Genomic DNA, 19,064 nt, shown 5'->3' on the forward strand with positions numbered 1-19,064 from the left:
CAACATTTGATAAGTATATTAATTAGTAAAATGTACATTTTACTGATTGCTGTCAGGCGTTACTGGATGTTGTAAGCTGGTAGTTTCCTTTTTATCACCACAGCAGTATAACGCAGCACAATTTTTTTCACCGACTGGAGCACACACAAAAACAAGGGGTTTGATGCACTTTGTTTCCAGAATTGTATATAAGATGTTTGATCTAGTGGAAATATTTTAATAGAATGCAAGACACACAGTGAAAGACTTGACTTCACGAGTGACCTTTCTCAGTCCGACCTCATAAGTCAAACTGTTGCAGGCTTTAAGGTATTTTGCTTCAAAATACCTTTATGTTACAGCCTTCTATTTCTCATGAGCATACAGAATGAGAAGTCATATAGTTCTGCGATAAATGTGATGATTTAGTAGATCATATAAGTACAGTGTGACTGTTTGATTTGAAGGTTTATCTCTTTTATTTCTCTACTTCCTTCTGCTGACATGGATTGTCGTTATCTGGATTGTGGTCCAGGCCTACTCATTATCTAACTTGAATAGGCTGTAACTCCGTCACGTTATTCGCTCTGATCACATGACATCTATTGCTCCTTTCCATCCGGAGAGAGGAATCCTTTTCTCTTGCTCTCCCTCAGGTTTCTTCCCATTTTTCACTGTGAAAGGTTTTTTACTATCTTTATTTGGGGGAGTTTTTCCTGATCTGATTTGAACAGACTGTAAAGTACTCTGTGGCAAATTTTGTACCTGTGATTTTGGGCTATATAAAATAAACTGAATTGAATTGAATCCCTTCTCTTCCAGCCAATGTGACTAAAATAGAATAAAAAAAAACAACTGCCAGTGTGTTTTTAAAGCATTGTCTTAGAAACTAGGTTGAGAACTGAAAAAATTGCAAAATGCCCAAAATTGTGTTCTTGATATTGATAAAAATCGCAAATGCAGGATGTCAGCTGCATGCATGGGGTCAACTCCATATTCTTAAGTGGACATACAGCAAAAGAGAGACTAAAAGAAATCTGGAAATCTGGAAATGACAGATTTTTATCTAACATCTTGCACACACCGTTACGAAAGCATCTCTGCGTAAAACGGCTGCAGGATTTGAATTAGAAATGACTTTATCACATAATGAACATCCTGTCTGTTTTCAGAATTTTGGTTATGAAACATTGTTATGCAATGTCTAAAAAAAGCACAAGGGCAGTGCAGTTTGGAGTGCTATGTTCCCGTTTATACTACAGTATATCCTGTTTTTATCTCTGCAAAGTATTGAGTCTGCAGGTTACAATGCACAGATAAGTCGTTCTGACTAGTATTGGTAAATGATCAATATGCTTTTTAAATAGTTCTATTTCAAATGAAACATTGTCATTTAAAGGAAGGTTTGTTTGGAGAACTTTACCTTTTTAGCCATTTTCTGACATTTAAAATAAATGAGATGTATAGCAGCTGAATTGAACCAATTGTCAATTATACTACCCTGCTGTCAGAGCAAATGTTGGTACAGCAGCAGAGTATTGGAGAAAATAGGCAAAGATTAGGTGCCTCTGATGGCTGGAAGCACAAGCTACATCACATAGACACATTTATTTTGGAACTGGCAATGCTGGCATTGTATGGCATTGAAGGGTTTTAGCTGCAGCATACAGACAGTGAATGAGAATAAAAGCAAAACAGACAGGTATATAAATATGTGACTGGGAACTAATCATAAAACATACCAACGCCTGTCAAATGCAATCTGCAATCATCATAACAAACCCAAACTGCATGTTGCTATTGTGTGACATATCAGGCCTCTTCATCTCCTTTTGAATGTACTGCCAAGATCTCAATGACATATTCAAGCTGGCTTGCGTTTGTACCATCTGTCTTCTAATCAGAGTGGCAAACAGATCATCCGAACTGAATAGGGGGGAAAGTTGAGGTGCTTGTGACAATGTAGTGAGAAAAAATACATTTTTGAGAACTTTGAATGCAATCTATCACTTGAATGTGGGGAATGAGCTTATTCATCCACCCTCAGAAGGTGGACGTCGTAATTTCTATGAGGCCCTTTTTGTGTGTAATGAGCTCATGACTCTGGAGGAGAAAGATTCACCCATCACTGTGGAAAGAAACAAAGTGTGTGACTGGAGTTATTTTTTTCTGATGTGATCCAAGTGCAATCTTTAGGTGGGGTTGTCACTCCCACACTACACTGCCCGATGTGGCACTAATACATTAACATCATAGTATTATTAGTAGGCAGTATTATTTCGTAAAGCACTAAATTATAAGGTCCTGTGTGTTAGAGGATGTCATTTTTTAATGACCAAGTAAAATATATTTTAAATGCTGGTAATTAATAATGATTAGAGCTTTAACACCATAACTTTATATATAATTGAGGCGGCCATTTCTCACAGTGATCTACGAGTCAAGGATCTGAATTGCTCATCTTCTTCTAAAAATTCTAAAGTAATTAAAAACAGTATTATTAAGTAAATAATAATTAGTTAATACATTTGGTCAAATTAAACAACAGTTTGTCAAATTATATATAAAATGATTTAAACTCATTGTTATGATATGTCTTATTAATTTTCATGTTTTATTATTTCATGAGACATTTTTATTTGAAAAGGCCTTTTTACAGTTTATATTTCGTATTAGCATTTCTTTCACAACATCACATTTATTTAATGTTTATTGTGTATTTGCATGACTATCTTTCAGCTAAGAGCGTCATTTGAATTTAGCCTGTTAGCTCCTGTTAGCCAAAGCGATGATAGTGCTAAAGTTATTTTCGACTCAACCAATTAGAGACTGCGGCTGTACTACTGCAAATAAACACACAGCAAGTTACAAAGACGCAGTAACTAACCTCAAAGCTTTTTAACTTGATCTTAACAAGGCCGCTAATGCTACCTGGGGTAGGCTCTTGAGCTTGGATTACTGCTCTGCAACAGAGAAAAGAGCCGGTGTTAGCTTTGCTCGTTAGCTCGCGTTGACCAGAGCCACCACTGTCTGTTCACTTGGATGATGAGTAAATGAAACAAAGCTCAAAACCTCACCCAGCTAGTTAGTCAGCTAGGTAGGTAGCGAGGTGGCTAGCTCAAGAAGTAGGAGAGCTCACATCTCAGAGGACTACGACAGCACCACTGTAATAACAAGTGACAGAATAGCATTGGACAATGCCAGCTTAAAAGAAAAAAAACTTTATAGAAAACAAGAATTATGAGATAGCATTCTCTTATTTCAAAGATTTGTGTTTTTTTTAATATATATTTGTAATATATATATTCAGTGTAACTTGCATGAAAGTCTCAAGAACTATTTTGACTAAATACGCCAATTATCTGCAACATCATAGTTCTATCTAGATCATAGAGAGGCGTAAATCTCTTTGTCACAGTCATCTTTTAAATTAGTCTTTCTTGTGAAAGTGTGCTGTTGGCTCTGGCAACGCATGGACACGGTAACACACCAAAGTGTGCTTCGGAGCGGTCCTCACACTAATCTTCTCACGTTATTGTCTTCAGAGACACAGAGAAACGGGAGCCTCCGCCTCCATGCCCTGAAGGAAGCGGTTCAACTTCACAGTTAAAGAACAGCTTGACAAGTTTGTCTACTTCCACCAAACACAGCCCCAGTCCTCTGTGCAAGACTGAGATATGAAAAAAACAAAAGAAATCTCTATTTTTATCCTCTTTACAAACTCAGTCTTAACGAACAACTTAGCTTACCTGGTTTGGTCAAAACCAGTTCAACAATATCCCTACCTCTCCCATAAAAGAATACTTTAGTAATAGTATAATATCCCCAAAGCACTAAAACTCTATTTATGTTCAAGCGTGCTTTTGTCCAACACCTAAAGAGACAAGACTTGGATGCCCATCGTCTGAATAAAGACAGGCCTGTGACCAAATCGTCTTTTAGATCAAAATTGCTTTAAAAAAATTGTGTTTACTCCCAACTGCTGTTGCACTTCAGTAACAACTGCACAGTCTATATACCTCAGTGTTATGGCAGAAAAACCTTTTGAAATCAGGTTCACCAATGCCCTACTCGTGCTCAGTTTTGAAGCTCTCGGGCTTGGATACTATGTTATCGTTTGTGAAGGGATCCCTCCTCCTACAGTTAGAATGTGACAAGTGGGATTTATAATGCCTTTTGTGCGCTTATTATTTTTAACAAATGAAAGACAACTTTGTTGTCTACATTACTTTTGCTCTCTAACACCTCAAGCCACTCAGACTGCAAATAGAATGTTATTCCAAGATCGCAGCAAATAATTGGAATTTAGAAAGAAAAACACAGCAGTCAGAGTTTTGGCCAAAAGACAAGCTCCTCTCAGGACCACAGAACATTTTAGCCGGGAAAAGTGTTTAATCTTTTATTGCTTTTCGCCTGAACTCCATTTAAAAACAAAATGCTACTGAGATTTCATGCCTCGCGCAGTCCAACTGAGAGAAGACTCAACCTGTGCTGCCTGTTGGGAAGGTGTCAACGCCTCCATTGCTGTTCATCGTGGGGTTCCGGCATCACACCAAATGCCTCGGCAAAGTCATACAATTTTGGTCCACCCACTGGTTTTGTAACCAAACCGATTCCCACAGCGTAGCGGCTGCTATTGATTTGGCTAAACGGTGAGAGGACTTTGGTCCCCACCGCCACGGTTCATCAATCTGCTTCCCCCTCAACAGGATGCTCAGCAGCCATTCACGACAGGGAGGGAAATGCTATTTCAGGGGCTCCGCCGCAATTGTGACGTGTGTGGGGATAAGGAGCGCTTCCGTCAGAATTGAGCAGTTTTACAGCAGGAAGTGACTTTAATTAGATAACTTCCAAGACCCCCTTTTGGTTAATTTTCTTAAAGCGTAGCAACGCACGGAACGGAAGAGAAAACTTTGCATGTTATGTAACTTAAGAGAGACTGGCTTTGTGTCTGGTTCTAAACTTTTATTTTTTTCTCCCACTGATGTCATCCACAATGTTAATGTACAAGGGAACACATATTTAGCTTTTTCCTTTTGTGCAATGCCAAGAAGACAAGAATGAGATCTTGTTGACTCTCTGTATGTCCATTTTTATCACCAGACCTGAGAAGTGTTCAAATGCACAAGTCTGAGGAATATTATTACAGAGCTGTGATGCCACAGAGATGAACAGAAGTGGCACACACTGCCCTCTGCAGACCGCAGATCGCCAATTCACCTGAAATAAAACTATTAATGGCAGAATATTCTGCTTCTTTCTTTTTCAGTTGTCATTTATAATGCATTGCTTTAGCGCTTTGTGGGTATTTGATGTCTTTCTTGGAAAGGAAATAATTTTAGGGGAAAAAGAGATGGGGAATGACACCGGGAACAATGCAGACTACGGTCAGCCTTCGGCAAGCCTCACTCTCACTGTTCTACACAACATGCAGCTGGTCTGGATTTGCTGACAGTTCTTCAGTCATAAGTCTCACCTGCTTTACAAGTAGAATGTATTTTTATTTTAAATATGTAAAATAACAAGTGTACAGAAATACCTGTAACATTTAACACCTACTTTTCCAATTTTCTGAGGTCATAGGTCATAGATAAACGTGCTGTTGTAATGTACTATGAAATTGAGAGGTTGTTATATATTACTTTGTCCAATTTTACATCATGAGGGGGGTGGCCGGATGTAAGAAAAACAGGCTATGGTGCTCAGTGGGTCGATTTTGCTTCTTGGTTCAGTGTCAGCAAGGCTTGTCTTTCCTTTTAAAGAAGCTCTAGCAGGCATGTTTAATTGTCTTAGGATTTCAATAGAGATCATTTCTAGGTAGTGTCAAAGAAGTCAACAGGACATAAATCTCACTCCAACCACAGATTTGTATTTTATCATGAAATGTGTGAGCTACGGTGTGCGAGGTCCTATTGTACTATTTGTACAAATGTCAAAGATCGGCACAGCACCGCCGTGCACACAAGAGCCACCGTTTTTTCTGCGAACAAATTGTGAAATCTAGGAGATTTTTTTTCTCTTCAGTTTAACAAACGACACTCATCACACATGAAAAGAAAAGGAAAAGTTTGAGGTACACAACACCTACACAAACTGTGCTCTCCAATCTCAACCATAAACCATAGCAAGTCCCTTTTTTGTAACTTTCCTTAAACTTAAAGGCTAAAGGCATGAGGTATTTCGTACATTCAATACTTTTGAGGTAATTTGGCTCAAATAAATACAATACTGTAGTTAAATTATACAGTGACACTAGTGGGTACAGTGGTGCAAACTCTGCCTCTCGCCCACCTCTCGCCAACATTCAAACAAACAGAAATCCTAACGCAGGCTCTACGCAGACAGTGACTGCAGGAGCATGCATATTGCACGTTGCTTACACCTTGTGGGTCAAAGTGCTGTACCAAGCTCTCAAGTCTCTCCAAATTAAAAACACTTTTTTTTCTTTTTCGGTACGTTGCATTATGTTCAAGAGAAACAGATCCCCATCTCTTATGTCTTCCTCCCGCAAAAAAAAAGGGAAAAAAAAGAGAAAAAAAGGACTACATCCTGAGAAAGTCCATCATCTGTCAAAGCACGGGGCTTCGCAGGTGTAGTGCATGCTGACTTGGTAAGCCCTGTTGGGAATGCTGGTCTTTGGATCCTTCGAGGCACTGATGGCCTGCGCGTTGCCATTGGAAGCCTGCAGGCCGGCGGCAGAGTGGCTGAGGTAAGAGGCGGGCCTGAGGTTAGGTGCCAAGCCCGGCTGTGGTGGAGCTTGCTGAGGATACTGCATGCCAGGCCGGTGCAGGTACTGGGCCACACTGCCTGTCTGGCCTGAACCATGGTACACCGTCTGGCCTTGCTGCTGCTGCTGCTGCTGCTGCTGCTGCTGCTGCTGCTGCTGCTGCTGCTGGCCAGGATGCTGGCACTTCTGCTTGTTGGCCTCTTTGACGTCACCGTCATGTGCACTAGAAAAGAAAAATAGGAACAAAGGCTAGCACTGCCGATTAGTGAAAAGATCCGGCGAGGTGAGCACTGACATGTTGAATGGAGAGCGTGAAATGTGTGAGCTACTGTCTGCGAGGTCCTATTGTTCTTGTTCAATGCGGCAGTTCAGTGTCGTCAGTCGGAATCCGTTTTTTTTTTTTTTTTGTAGTTTAAATAAGCATGTACGCAAATTCAGCGTCATCTGAGACACCAGACAGATTATACACACATGAGTAGCTTCTCGGCACACGGGACCAGGTTATCCCATGTGTAGCCGGTGAGATGCTGCAGTCGCGGCGGCCATGTTGGGGACAGGTGGAGGACGAGGCGGGAGGTGACCACGCATGCAGCGGACACCAGCGAGGGAGAAAAACACAAGAACCCATGATCTGTGTGAGGGAGCCAGCAAAGCATCAGCACTGCACCTTCATTATCGGTTAATATTGAGTTACGGCAGGAAGTTTAATGCTTGTTTTATCATCATGTGTAATATTATCATGCGATTAACATTTCTATGGAAACAGTATATAATGTTGTGTGCAGGCTGTTAAAAGGTCCCTGCCACAGAAAGACAGCCAGCGTAGACAGCTAACAACAAGAGTGCTGTATCAAAATGGAAAGCTAGGTAGTGAGATGGACACAGCTTAGTTACATTTATAGTTGTCAGTTATTGAAAATATCCATTTCGCTGAACCAACATCTTAGTAATTTAGTTTGCTACTCCACACATCAAGTAAATTCCTCATGAATTTCAAACATGAAAGAGAACACACAAAAAAAAACGAGCTTAACTCCTGCTCGGCAGAGTAGCTCTTGTTTTGACCCACAAATATAAATGCATTCAATTATAAATACATATAATATATTAAACTATGAAATAAACTACCTGGTTGAAATGGACAAAAAAATCCTGCATTTCCCTTCAAACTATGAAAAGAAAGTTTTGTATGTTTCTATCACACTGCCAGCCTGAAAATGTTGAACTCTGCCATTGGATTTCCTCACAGTGAGACATGACCATTAAGTTAAAATGACATATTTTCTATACATTCTCAAATTGCCATTGTCTCTTAATATAAATTGAGTGAAACAGAACTTTTCTCCAACTTTGGGACCTGACTGAACTGCTTCAAGAACCCATGTTGGCCTTCTGATCCTACTTGTCAGACAAAAAGACCTTATCAAATGCAACTCGCCTTGCAAGGAAACCTCCAGGAAGTAATCAGCATACTTGGCCATGTGCAGTTTGGTCTTCTCTATGCAGGTCATCGGCCAGCCGTCATGGAGATCTCCCTCCTGAACAGCAATAGAGAGGTAGTACTCTATGAAATGAGCGGCCGTAGGGAGGTACAAGTTCCACTGGAAGGTTTCCAGCAGAAGCAGCTCCATGTGAAGTAAACCCTGCTTGGTCAGGATAAGGTTCATGGAGCTCATGCAGCCCAGGCTGTTCAGGGTCTCCAGCTTGGGCACCCGGTCCTCCCGTTCCTCAAATTTACCTGCAGTGGAAGAGTTGCGAAAAACATCACGCCGTGCATGCAGGGACCAGAAAAACGTCACAAGTGTGTTTTCTTGTGTGCAAACTTACTGGCCAAAAGAAGACATGAGAGGGAGACCACGTGAAGCTGCTGCACTGTGACGTCATAGCGTTCCATGAAGAGGTCCAGCAGATAGACGCCCAGGTGCCTGGCTGCGGGACACAGCCGGAAGTGATTGCTGACGATGGCTATGAGGTCTGCAAAGTATCGCCTCAAGTTGAGCTGAGGGGACTGGCCTTTGTAGGATGGCAACTTAAGTTCCTGTTAAAACAACATGTCAAAGTTGGTATGGGCCAATGTAAGCAGTGTGTTTGGCTGGTAGGCAAAAAGGACAATTCAGTAAGCTTGACAAAAACACTCTTTCACTAAATATGAAATACATTTTGTTGTCTAACACAAGTTGTTTTGTTCTTGTGCCATATTTCTCTGATGTGACCCTCACACCTTGAATACAAAATAAATACAAAATATCATTAATTAGGGGATTCTTATTGAAAAAAAAAAAGATCGATCAAAAGAACGATTTTTCTTATCTGCCTAAAAAACGATTCATAAGGGGTTGTTGACACATACAAATAAACTATATATATATATATATATATATATATATATATATATATATATATATATATATATATATATATATATATATATATAAGAATAAATAAACAAACAAGATGACATGAAGAAATTTACACAAGATTAAAAAAAAAGAAAGAAAGACTTGCTCCAGTGTGTCTTTTCTGGCAGCCATCACTGAAGTGCCTGAGTCCCACTACTCACTCACTCACTCACTCACTCACTTTGTATCGTAGCGCCTGGTAAATGTCTGCAGCGAGTTGTCCTTTCCACCATTGATCCTCTAGCTCCATTTATCACAGTGCTGTGGAAACCCCTGCAAGGCAGAACACGCGAGGGGGCAGTCAGTCAACTTATACTTGATGGTGGTATGCGAATGGGGGGGAAAAAACAACATCTGAACCCGCTGCAGAGACATGCAACAGCCGTTCAAGTGAGCGGATCGCAAAGTGATGGGGGCAAACGTGGAGACTCACCCAACGTGCACATGCGGGAGATATAACCGGCAGTTTCACTGAAGTGGACCTTCGAGTCAAACTAGCCGGACATGCTGGCTCCCGTCATTGTTGTAGTCCGTGAGGCTCTTGGGCTCCGCTCAGCACGGGTTACACCCCCTGTTGCGTTCGAGTGCTCCCGGAAACACTCGTTTCAAGTTGCGTGCGCAGGAACGACCAACGCGAAAGAAGCCGGACGACAACATTTGTGTTGACAAAAGTGTGTGCGTGCGTGTGTCTGTGTGTGTGTGTGTGTGTGTGTGTGTGTGTGTGTGTGTGTGTGTTTGTAATGTTTATATTTAACATTGTTTGCTATTATAAGACTACATTAATGTCACATCTTACCACTGTTCAATTTGGTCTATGCCACTCACATGTCGTCGTACTTTTTTGTTTCTCCCCGAGGGAACTTTTACGAGGAGTACAACGTTTACGATTAGCACTGAAAGCATCCCCGTATCACCAATCAACTGGCTTGAAGCAGCCAGAAGAAAACGAAGGGATTTTGAACTGGTGAGAACACAGGCCCAATCCCAATGTTCCCCATAAAGCCTTAAACCCTGAGCCCTCATGGATTTACTGACGTCACCTTTTAAATTGTTCACTGCGAGTGCTTGAAGGGGTGTAATGGTGTCGAATCAAATACTGTAATCAATTTACTGTAATGACAAACTTAAATATTTGATAAATGCATTATAAATATGTTCCATCTTTAATCCTTAATGTTTCTAAGTACAAAGAATTGTGGGCAAAGTCTGCATATATATATATATATATATATATATATATATGTATATGTATATATATATATATATATATATATATATATATATATATATATATATATATATATATATATATGTATATATATATATATATATTTCAAGGAGCAGATTAACATCTCACTGAAAATCAGGCTGATAAAATGTCACATTATTTTTGAAAAACAGCCACAACAAAAAAAGATTAGCAGTTCACTGGTAGGCCTTTTTTCTGCACTGAAATTCCAGTGTTGGGTTCGCAACAGCTTGTTGAGGGGATACGGCATTTATGGTTAAACATCTTTGACTGTAGATATGAGGGATTTATCACATTCACATGCATACCTTGAAACACATCTAGATGACTCCCATGTTTTGCCAACCCAAATAATAATAATTCAAAGGAAAAAAAACAGAATTGGTAAATGTCATGAATTTGTAAGAAATCAAAGGAACCAGAGACATTTTGGGATTTTGTAGGACTGTGTGGAAAAAAAATCCATGGAAAAGTACAAAACTAGTCTCTATTCGCTTTAATTTGATGTGAAGTTATAAATTGTGGGATGTGATATGTGAATGACAGTTATTTACTCCAGGCCTGATTCTACTACTTTTATATAAACATACACAAATATATATTCTTTTATTAAGGTTTAGGCGCAGCCACATGAATACCTGGATCATTAAATAATGACTATCCTAGAATAGACACAAGCTTTGGGTGTTAAGCTCTAGACGTCGCATTTGTTTTGAATTGATATCTTACTTTAGGACAAGTCATTCGGAGAAATACCATCTGTCACTGTCCCTGTTTGCCCGTCTCTCTCGCGTTAGCCCAGAAGCACCCTGAGCATCTCTCTCATCATGACAATTGTGGGACTATATCTATCTCCCGAGGTACAAAGCAAAAAAAAAACAAAAACAGTTTGGAACGGACGGAAACTCACATATATGTGCAAAAATGCGTGCATTGAATGAAACATTGTGCAAATCTGAACAAAAAGAGAAGTAAAAAGAACACACGTGTCTGGATCACTGAGTCATTTTTGTGCGTAGTACAAATTCAAAGTGGGTCAGTTTGCCCCAGCAGCACAGCACAGTTCAATTTGACCCAAATAGGTTGAAGCGACATCGGTGTTACAATGGCTGCACTGTCTTTTTTCCAGAGCAAAAACTTACCTTCTCTTTAAGCCTGTAATGTTCTGTAGGGAGCACTCTGGTGCAAAGACATCATAGTGGTTCCATGTTGTGCTTAGATAATAACAAAAAAAGAGCAGTCCAGGGATTGTGGCAGCATGTATGGGGGGTTAAGAGGATTGCTAATGCTGGCTGCTCAGTGGCAGAAGAGATGGTGGGTCGTCTTGTCCTCAATGGGCCGGAAAAGTATCTCCCAGAAGAAACAAATGGCGCCCTGCGTGGAGGGAGCTGGTGGTCATCCTTTCTGTGTTTTTCTTCCCTGTGATGTCATGCAGAGCCCTGAGTGGAGGGCGGCCTATTGACTTGCAAAGAAAGGCGGACAACCCAGTGCTTGGCTTTCTCCATAAGAAAGTGGGGGATGTAAGTGGCCTGTCAGTTATTGATATTACACTGGATCAGTACTGGCTGTGTCATCCTCCTCGATGTTTGCACAATCTTTTGGGTCCGTTTTACGTTATGAAATATTCTGCTCAGTTGCGTTAGTGACGCCAAAAGATCTTGAATGACTCACCCAGTTTCTTAATGTGAACCATTGATTTATTTTGTCTTTACACAAATGTTCATCTATATACCTTATCTTAGTGTTTTTTGGAAAGTCTCTGTTGCAAGTTGTTGGCAGCACAAAGGTCACTCTGCCAATGTGGAGTCTCATATTAGAACGAAAAACAGAGTCCATATGCGCAGTCATTTCTAAATAAGTCAAGAAGTGACTGTTATCTTTGAGGCCATGTGAGCAGTAAAGTAGAATTGACACATTAAACTGACTTGCCACATGACTCAGAACAATGGTTCTCAGTCGTTTTAAGTTACCACTCCCTCAGAATAATCAGGTCAGTGTTTGTGACCCCCCCACCCAGCTTTGTTTAGTTTTAACAGCTAGCACCTAGGCGTTGTCCAATGGGCTCCAGAGACTGTGGATCTTTGATGCGTTACATGACCTTTTTCTCTCCCCTCTGACCTGCCTGAAATCAGAAACTCATGTGCAATCAAATATGTTTTATCAAAGAAAATGTATGCCAGTGGTACTGTAAAAATACTATCAACTGCCTTGTTTTATTTTTAATATGTTCTTTCTTTTTTCTGATTTTTTTCTTTCATAAATTAAAGAGCCCGTCCTTATATGTTTATGCGATTTGTGAAGTACTTGTTAACCCCTGAGGGTTCTTACGTGTTTTGCCAGATAATGTGCATTGTTATTATTACTTACTTAATATGCAGAATTTGCAGAACCCCCCCTAACTCAGCTTGAAATGGGGAAAACAAATCAATTTTTCTCTCCACATAACCACAACAATGGTGTGTATGATATTGCATTGTCATTGTTCCTTTGTTAAACTAACTAGTCTCTTCTGGTTTTCTCTGCTCACTCAGTGTTATAAATGTAATGTATTATGTAACTTTGATTACAGAATACAGCTTCATTTTGGACAAAAACTTGTAAAAACAGCACATTGTTTATAGATTTATGTTTATAGATTCATATTAATCTATATATAATTCATTTTCCTTTCAATCAGGAGCCTCTAAACACACTCAAATTACTGTTAAGTGCCTTGTTTTCAGAGCCTGATACATGTCATCTGGTCCTAACATCTGAATCTGACACAGTGCAGGTGGGGGCAACACACGGCTTGCAAGGCAGCTTCTATTTACAAGGAGACACTGTAATAACACTATTTCCACTATCTAGCGACGGGATTGTGGGGCCTTTTTTTTTTTTTTTTTAAATGTAAGACAATTCATTTGACAAATCCAGCTTCCAGTTGCTGTTATCTTGTGTTCTTTTTACACCATTTGTGTGTGTGTGTGCGTGTGTGTGTGTGTGTGTGTGTGTGGGGGGGGGGGGGGTGGTAGTAGTTCCCCCTCATGTTGACAGAAGTGAGTTCTTCCCCCATATGAATACATCCCCACATGAACGCACGGAAAGCAGTGTTTGCGTTCAATAGGCTCGGTGTCAACGCTCAGCAGCAGGCCCGGGACAAGCGCGGCTCTCCGTCTGAGGCTCCAGGCTAAAGGCTAAAAGCAGCTCAGAGGCTGTAATCCCCGTATGAAACCATCATGGCTGCCACTCGCTGAGCTGTCAAGCTCTCCACAAAAGAAAAAAAAGGTAAAACAACGAGACAACTACACTGGCGCTTTTACGGTAACATCGATACCATCCGGTGGGTCCGTCTGCAGTAGCAACTCGATGCAAGCTTTTAAAAAAGACGAACCAAAAAACGACCGGGCTTAACTTTTGTCGCCACGCTCTTCATTCCTCCAAGTTATTTCGTCTTCGTAAGCTCTCGTCGCGTCACGTTAATTCAAACCATTCTAAACGTTGTTTCAGAACAAAACAAACTCCTCAAAAAAACACGTTTTAACACGAAGACGACGCAACAAAACGAGGTTTTCTCAAGCGGAAGGTAGAGGGGCTCGCACTTTACGGTGGGATAGTTGTTTTTTTTTGTTGTTGTTTTTTTTTAAATCGTCGCTTCGCAATTCCCAGGGCGGCTGTGGCTCGTTACAAAAGCAGGTCTCATCACTTTGTTGTTGGACAAGTCAAACTGCACTATGGCCGAACAATTCACCGATTAATAAGCCATCTAAGAAGCGCAGTCGCGGACGGACGTTCCTCCTCTTCTTTTTTAATTGGTTCTTTGGTTGGTTTTTAGGGGGTTAGTTTTTTTTTATAAAAACATCTCCTCCCACCGTGGCGCCTTTAGCTGTGCTGCAGGCGAAGTTGCAACTATTTGTGTGGGCAGGTGAGTTAAAGTGCAGCCTGCTGCTGATATGACTCTTTAAGATTGTTGTTTTACATCCAATATTGAGTGTGACAAATTAATACCCGCGCAAAGGCGTTTTGAACCTTTGCCAGCAACAGGTGGACTCGACATTAATAACATTTTGAATAGGACCCTGAACGCAGCTCCTCTTTAAAACGTGTTTGCTGTCCACTGTGAGTTGAGACAGCAATCCCCCGGGTTGTCAGGGTTGGTTCTTTTTTTTTAAAAATCAATTAATTACAAAAGTACATTTTGTAAACAAAAAAAGTGCATCATTTGATTCGTACCAGCTCCAAAATTGATCGCGGCCTCTGGTTATCCACCCTCCAACCCAAATCTCAAAACTCCTTGGCACGGACAGAAAGCGCTCTTGGATTTGTTGCATTGGCCTTGAAACTGTATTATTCATGTGTTTTTTTTTATATTGTTCTGCATTTTCAGAAACCTGAAAAAAAACAACAACCAAACGAAACATGGATTCGGTGGATACAGCCACCTCTGAGGGAGATAATATGCGCCGTGGTAACAAGAGGACTCGAGATTGGTATAAACGGCTCCACCTCAGGAAAACTGCCGTTCAGCCTCCGACTATGCAAAGTGCAGATAAGCGCGGAACAAAGAAGATAGTGGGGGAGTGGGAGCAGAGCACACTGTGGCCTTCGTCGCAGAAGCCCCCGAAGGAAGCGCAGCGAGGTCAGCACACGGCAAACGGCGACAGTGGCACCGGCGACAACAACAACACACTCAAGTTTGCGTGCGCTCAGTGTCGGGACAACTTGGAGTACGTTCCGAAGGACTTAGTGAAACACTTTGAGAAAAACCACAGAGGGAGTCCACCAGTTTTTGCCTGTCACACGTGCACTTTCACGACGCACGAGTTCTCCTACCTTCAGGTTCATCGACTCAGCCACAGGGACACTTTTTCTAGTTGCAGCGTTTGTCACGACGATGTTGTGCGCACGTGGCCGGAGCTCAGCGCACACCTGGCCGCTTGTCACTGCCAAAGCGGCAAGTATTTGTGCGCGATGTGTCCAAAATTCTCCACAGGCAAGGTTGGCGTGTTTTTGGAGCACACGTATGCACATAATTTGGGCCTAGAGGAAGCTAAGAGTCTGTTGCCGCACACGACGGGCAAGAATATGTTGGGCCCTAAGACCAGTGCCCGTGTGTTGTGTTGTCAGCAGTGTGGCTACAAGGCGTCTCAGAAATGGTTGATCGCAAAGCACGTTAAAGCTGTCCATGTATGCCAGAATGGTAATCAGAGGAAGAAGGAGGATGAGGGGATTTGCTCCTTAGCGATTAAACCAAATGACCTAATACCAAAAGTGAAGCCCAGGTTAACGAGAAGTGCCGTGAGGGAGATGTGCTGGCTGACACAGGACTGCCTTTCTCTGCCGGGGAGAGAGTTCCTAGATAAGTACTGCCATCTGTCAGATCCACAAACAACACTCGAGGAGACTCAGCAGTTCCTGATGAAATCTGTCGCCGGGAAGACCGGCGACCAGAAGTGGACCAAGGCCCTGAAGACCGTTTTGTCAAATGTCCCTCAAGACATGAACACTAATCCGAAGGCGGAGAATGTTATAGCGGCAAACTCGCCGGACCTCACCGTACTGACCGTCAAGAACAAGATAACCGTGGCTCAGAACGGCGCCACGTACGCCAAAAGGTTGAAAGTGATGACATTGTCGGACAAGGAAACCGTTGCCCTTGAAAGTGCCCCGGGCGATGCCCGTTGCGTTGTGGGCCAAAATGGCTGCAAGTCCAATTCGAGCGAGTGTACGCAGACTGAATCTAAACAAAAGAAGGACGTCTCGCTGCCTTCCCAGAGTGAGCCGTCTGAGTGCACTCGAATGCAGGAGAACAGCGAGAGTTTGGAACTAAAGGGTGACCAGGAAATGGAGGTTCATGGTAAAAAACCTGAGGCGCCAGCACACAAGGGTGGGACCGGTATCTCCAGTGAGCTGAAGTTGACAAACGAGAGTGGAGAGCAGACCCCTGTTCATAAAGTTGCACCAAAAAGTAAGCGGCGAAGATGGAAAAGACCGGCGAGATCCAAAAGGGCTGGTAAAAGGTCATCAGGGCTGGCCTTAAAGATAGTGTTAAAGAAGGTGAAGGAGAAGCAATGGCTGTCACAAAGCTCTCTGTCTCCATCAGGAAGCGGTCCGGCGGGGGACAGCCCTGGACTGCCATGTCCTCATACAGCGTTGGAGGAGGCGGCGCAGATTCTCAAGGATTTGCCACCGATGGAAGTATACCAGGAGGAATGGACCAAAGCTTCCTACGCTGACCGGAACGACTCTGAAGCAGTTACCCCCAGTCCACGGTCAAAGCCAGGTGAAGGGCTCACCCCCGGTCGCGCCGCAAAGCTGCCGGGGCCTCGCAGTCTGGACGGAAGTGCGGCCGCCACGCTCCAAGGCTCGGCGTCGTCTCCTCCAGTGGCGCATGGCGTTGCCGGGGAGTCCCCGGAGTGTCCAGGAGCAGCAGTCGACGAGAGCCGTTTGGCTCAAGAAACGGGCCAGTCGGGTTTGATGACCGAGCTGGGGGCGTGTCCCGAGGACGCACGGCGCCCAACATCAGGCAGCAGCACAGACCGCCGGGAGTCGGACGATGGGATGATCTCAGCCGCCGATGAAGTGACTCCTCACAGCGGTTCCACCAAGTCCTCACCAGTTTCCATATCTATTATTACGGCGCAAGGTAAGAAGGGCAAATTATAGTCTGATTTCAGATGCGATGACATACATTTGTTTGCATAGTTTACTTTACGTCAAATAGCAATGGCCAACCTACATTTTAAATATATAAATGTAATTGTGGTGCATGGGGAGAGGGGATAATATTTCAAAGAAAATTTCTGAGATTAAAGTGGCAAATTTACGAGAAAAACCCTCTTAGAAAAAAAACCTCTCTTACTTGAGAGATTATGAAGACATAAATTCATGAGAAAAAAAGTAATAATGCGAACTTTGTTGCTCCTGAAGTCCGAAAGAAAAATATTTGATATTCTTTCTGGAACATAACTGCATATTAATATTGTAGAAGGTACATGAAAGTAGAGATGAACAACTTATCTTTGACGACATGTCTTTTTTATTTCGGCACAGATAAAACTAAAACCCAACTGTGAAGACGACGTCACTCTAAACACATTATAGTTATAATTCTGAATTTTGTCTCTGAATATTGCTATGTATCCCCATGCTACGTAATTATTCATTTATTTTTACCTTCAATGGCCCAACCTTGCCGTCGTCTGATTTGTAATGAGTATTTTCACCATTTGTCTTGCAGGAGAGGTAAACTCTGAAGATGTAATCCTTGTTCTCTCTGCAGAACGGAATGCTGATGACTCCGGCCCGGATGTCCTCGGCAACATCCAACAGGGGCCCTCACCACCCTCCGGCTATCAGTGGCACCCGCTTCCGAAGCACCTGGAAAGGACCCTGAAGTTAGTCGCCATAAATCCATCTCAGCCAGTGAAGCGTCCGGCGGGGGACCAGCCCGTCGTGGTGCTGAATCATCCAGACGCCTGCATCCCCGAGGTCGCCAGGATCATGGAGGTCATCAACCGGTACCGAGGAGAGGTGCAGAAGGTTGTGCTGTCCCAGAGAACTGCCAGTGTCCTCTCCGCCACATGCGTCAAGGCGAGCGACCCGGCGGACTCTGCGGCGCGCGCCAAAAGCGCCGTACAGGAGAGGTTCCTGTTGAAACTGAAACTTCGGCGTTTGAGTAGGAAGAAGTACGAAGTAGTCGATGTGGCCTCCCCCGCCCGGGAGGAGGAGGCAGCGACGGCGGCCATGTTCCGCTGCTGGTTTTGCGGCAGGCTCTTTGCATGTCGGGAAAAGTGGACGGCCCATCGTCAGCAACATCTGATGGAGTGGAGAAAGCCAAACTGTGAAAACTCTTAAAATGTCGTGGACACTGGATGACAAAGCTAACATCCGTCTGGAAAATTACTTTTGCAATATGACAAAAGAATAATAAAAACGGTCCCTTTTTTTTCTTTTTTTCTTTCTTTTTAAAAAAAAAAAAGTCTTAAATGTGATTTGTTGATTTAAGGAGAATCAAATCCTTGTGGCGCCTCCTGGAGGGTTCATTCTCAGGGTAAACATTTACCTATTGTCTCTCTGCCCGAAAGAGTCGCCCGTCACAAACTCTGTACATTAGTGATTATTTGTAAAGCCGCAAGGTTGTGGCGTCAATCCGTTAGTTGTTTTGTATCGTTTGTATTTTGTCTACGCAATAGCTTTATTTAAGGTGATTTCAGTACACTGTCATATGTAAAATTTTATAGAACACTGTAATATGTATATTTGCCATACCATCTGAACTCTATGAATCAGTTTATGTACGGGTAGGCTCTACAGTGCGGTAGCTGTCGTATTTGTTTTGGAACAGGACGCAGAGACCCACTCAGATATACCAAAAAAAACCTAAAAAACAAAGACAATAAGCTGTTTTTATTCAACATTTATTTATGACTCTTAAGTTTAACCCTTATATGCTTTTTCTTTATGCTTTTCCCTTTGGGCCACTGGAAGAATCGTGCCATTATAAAAAAAAAACATAAAAATAATGTTTGTATGAACTCCAAACTATGTCAAAATAATAGTGTTATCTGTAAGAAGTACATTTTATCAAGCAGATACCCCTAAATGTCTACAGAGATATCTGCTTGATGAAATATACCTCTCGATTAATTTAAATAGAGAGAGGAAAAATACTGGCAGAATCAGGCCTCGGTGATCATGTGTTCTTGTTTTTTTTTCCTCAATGACTTTC

General features: G+C 42.2%; 2 protein-coding genes across 5 annotated transcripts; one reads left to right on the forward strand and one right to left on the reverse strand.

Moving 5' to 3' along the window:
• Positions 1-5,270: 5,270 nt before the first annotated feature.
• Positions 5,271-9,634, reverse strand: ccnj (cyclin J). Its single transcript, XM_068568350.1, has 6 exons — positions 9,539-9,634; positions 9,287-9,378; positions 8,534-8,744; positions 8,145-8,444; positions 7,178-7,337; positions 5,271-6,929 (listed from the first exon to the last, which is right to left on the reverse strand). Exons 2-6 carry the CDS (start codon positions 9,353-9,355, stop codon positions 6,542-6,544), a joined length of 1,128 nt encoding a protein of 375 aa, XP_068424451.1. The 5' UTR covers positions 9,356-9,378; positions 9,539-9,634; the 3' UTR covers positions 5,271-6,541.
• Positions 9,635-13,415: 3,781 nt separating this feature from the next.
• Positions 13,416-18,281, forward strand: LOC137779638 (uncharacterized). Of its 4 annotated transcripts, XM_068567723.1 has the most exons (4): positions 13,983-14,258; positions 14,721-16,301; positions 16,437-16,979; positions 17,574-18,281. In XM_068567723.1, exons 2-4 carry the CDS (start codon positions 14,753-14,755, stop codon positions 18,188-18,190), a joined length of 2,709 nt encoding a protein of 902 aa, XP_068423824.1. In that variant the 5' UTR covers positions 13,983-14,258; positions 14,721-14,752; the 3' UTR covers positions 18,191-18,281. The 4 variants fall into 4 exon arrangements, with proteins under 4 accessions (XP_068423822.1, XP_068423823.1, XP_068423824.1 ...); XM_068567721.1 differs by lacking the exon at positions 13,983-14,258 and adding an exon at positions 13,416-13,621 and having other exon boundaries at positions 14,721-16,979; XM_068567722.1 differs by having other exon boundaries at positions 13,982-14,258; positions 14,721-16,979; positions 17,616-18,281.
• The last annotated feature ends 783 nt before the right edge of the window (positions 18,282-19,064 follow it).

This window comes from Clinocottus analis, unplaced genomic scaffold (assembly GCF_023055335.1).
Source record: "Clinocottus analis isolate CAN_PGR_092001 unplaced genomic scaffold, fCliAna1.0.p SCAF_8, whole genome shotgun sequence".
In the NCBI taxonomy this organism is placed as follows: Eukaryota; Metazoa; Chordata; class Actinopteri; order Perciformes; family Cottidae; genus Clinocottus; species Clinocottus analis.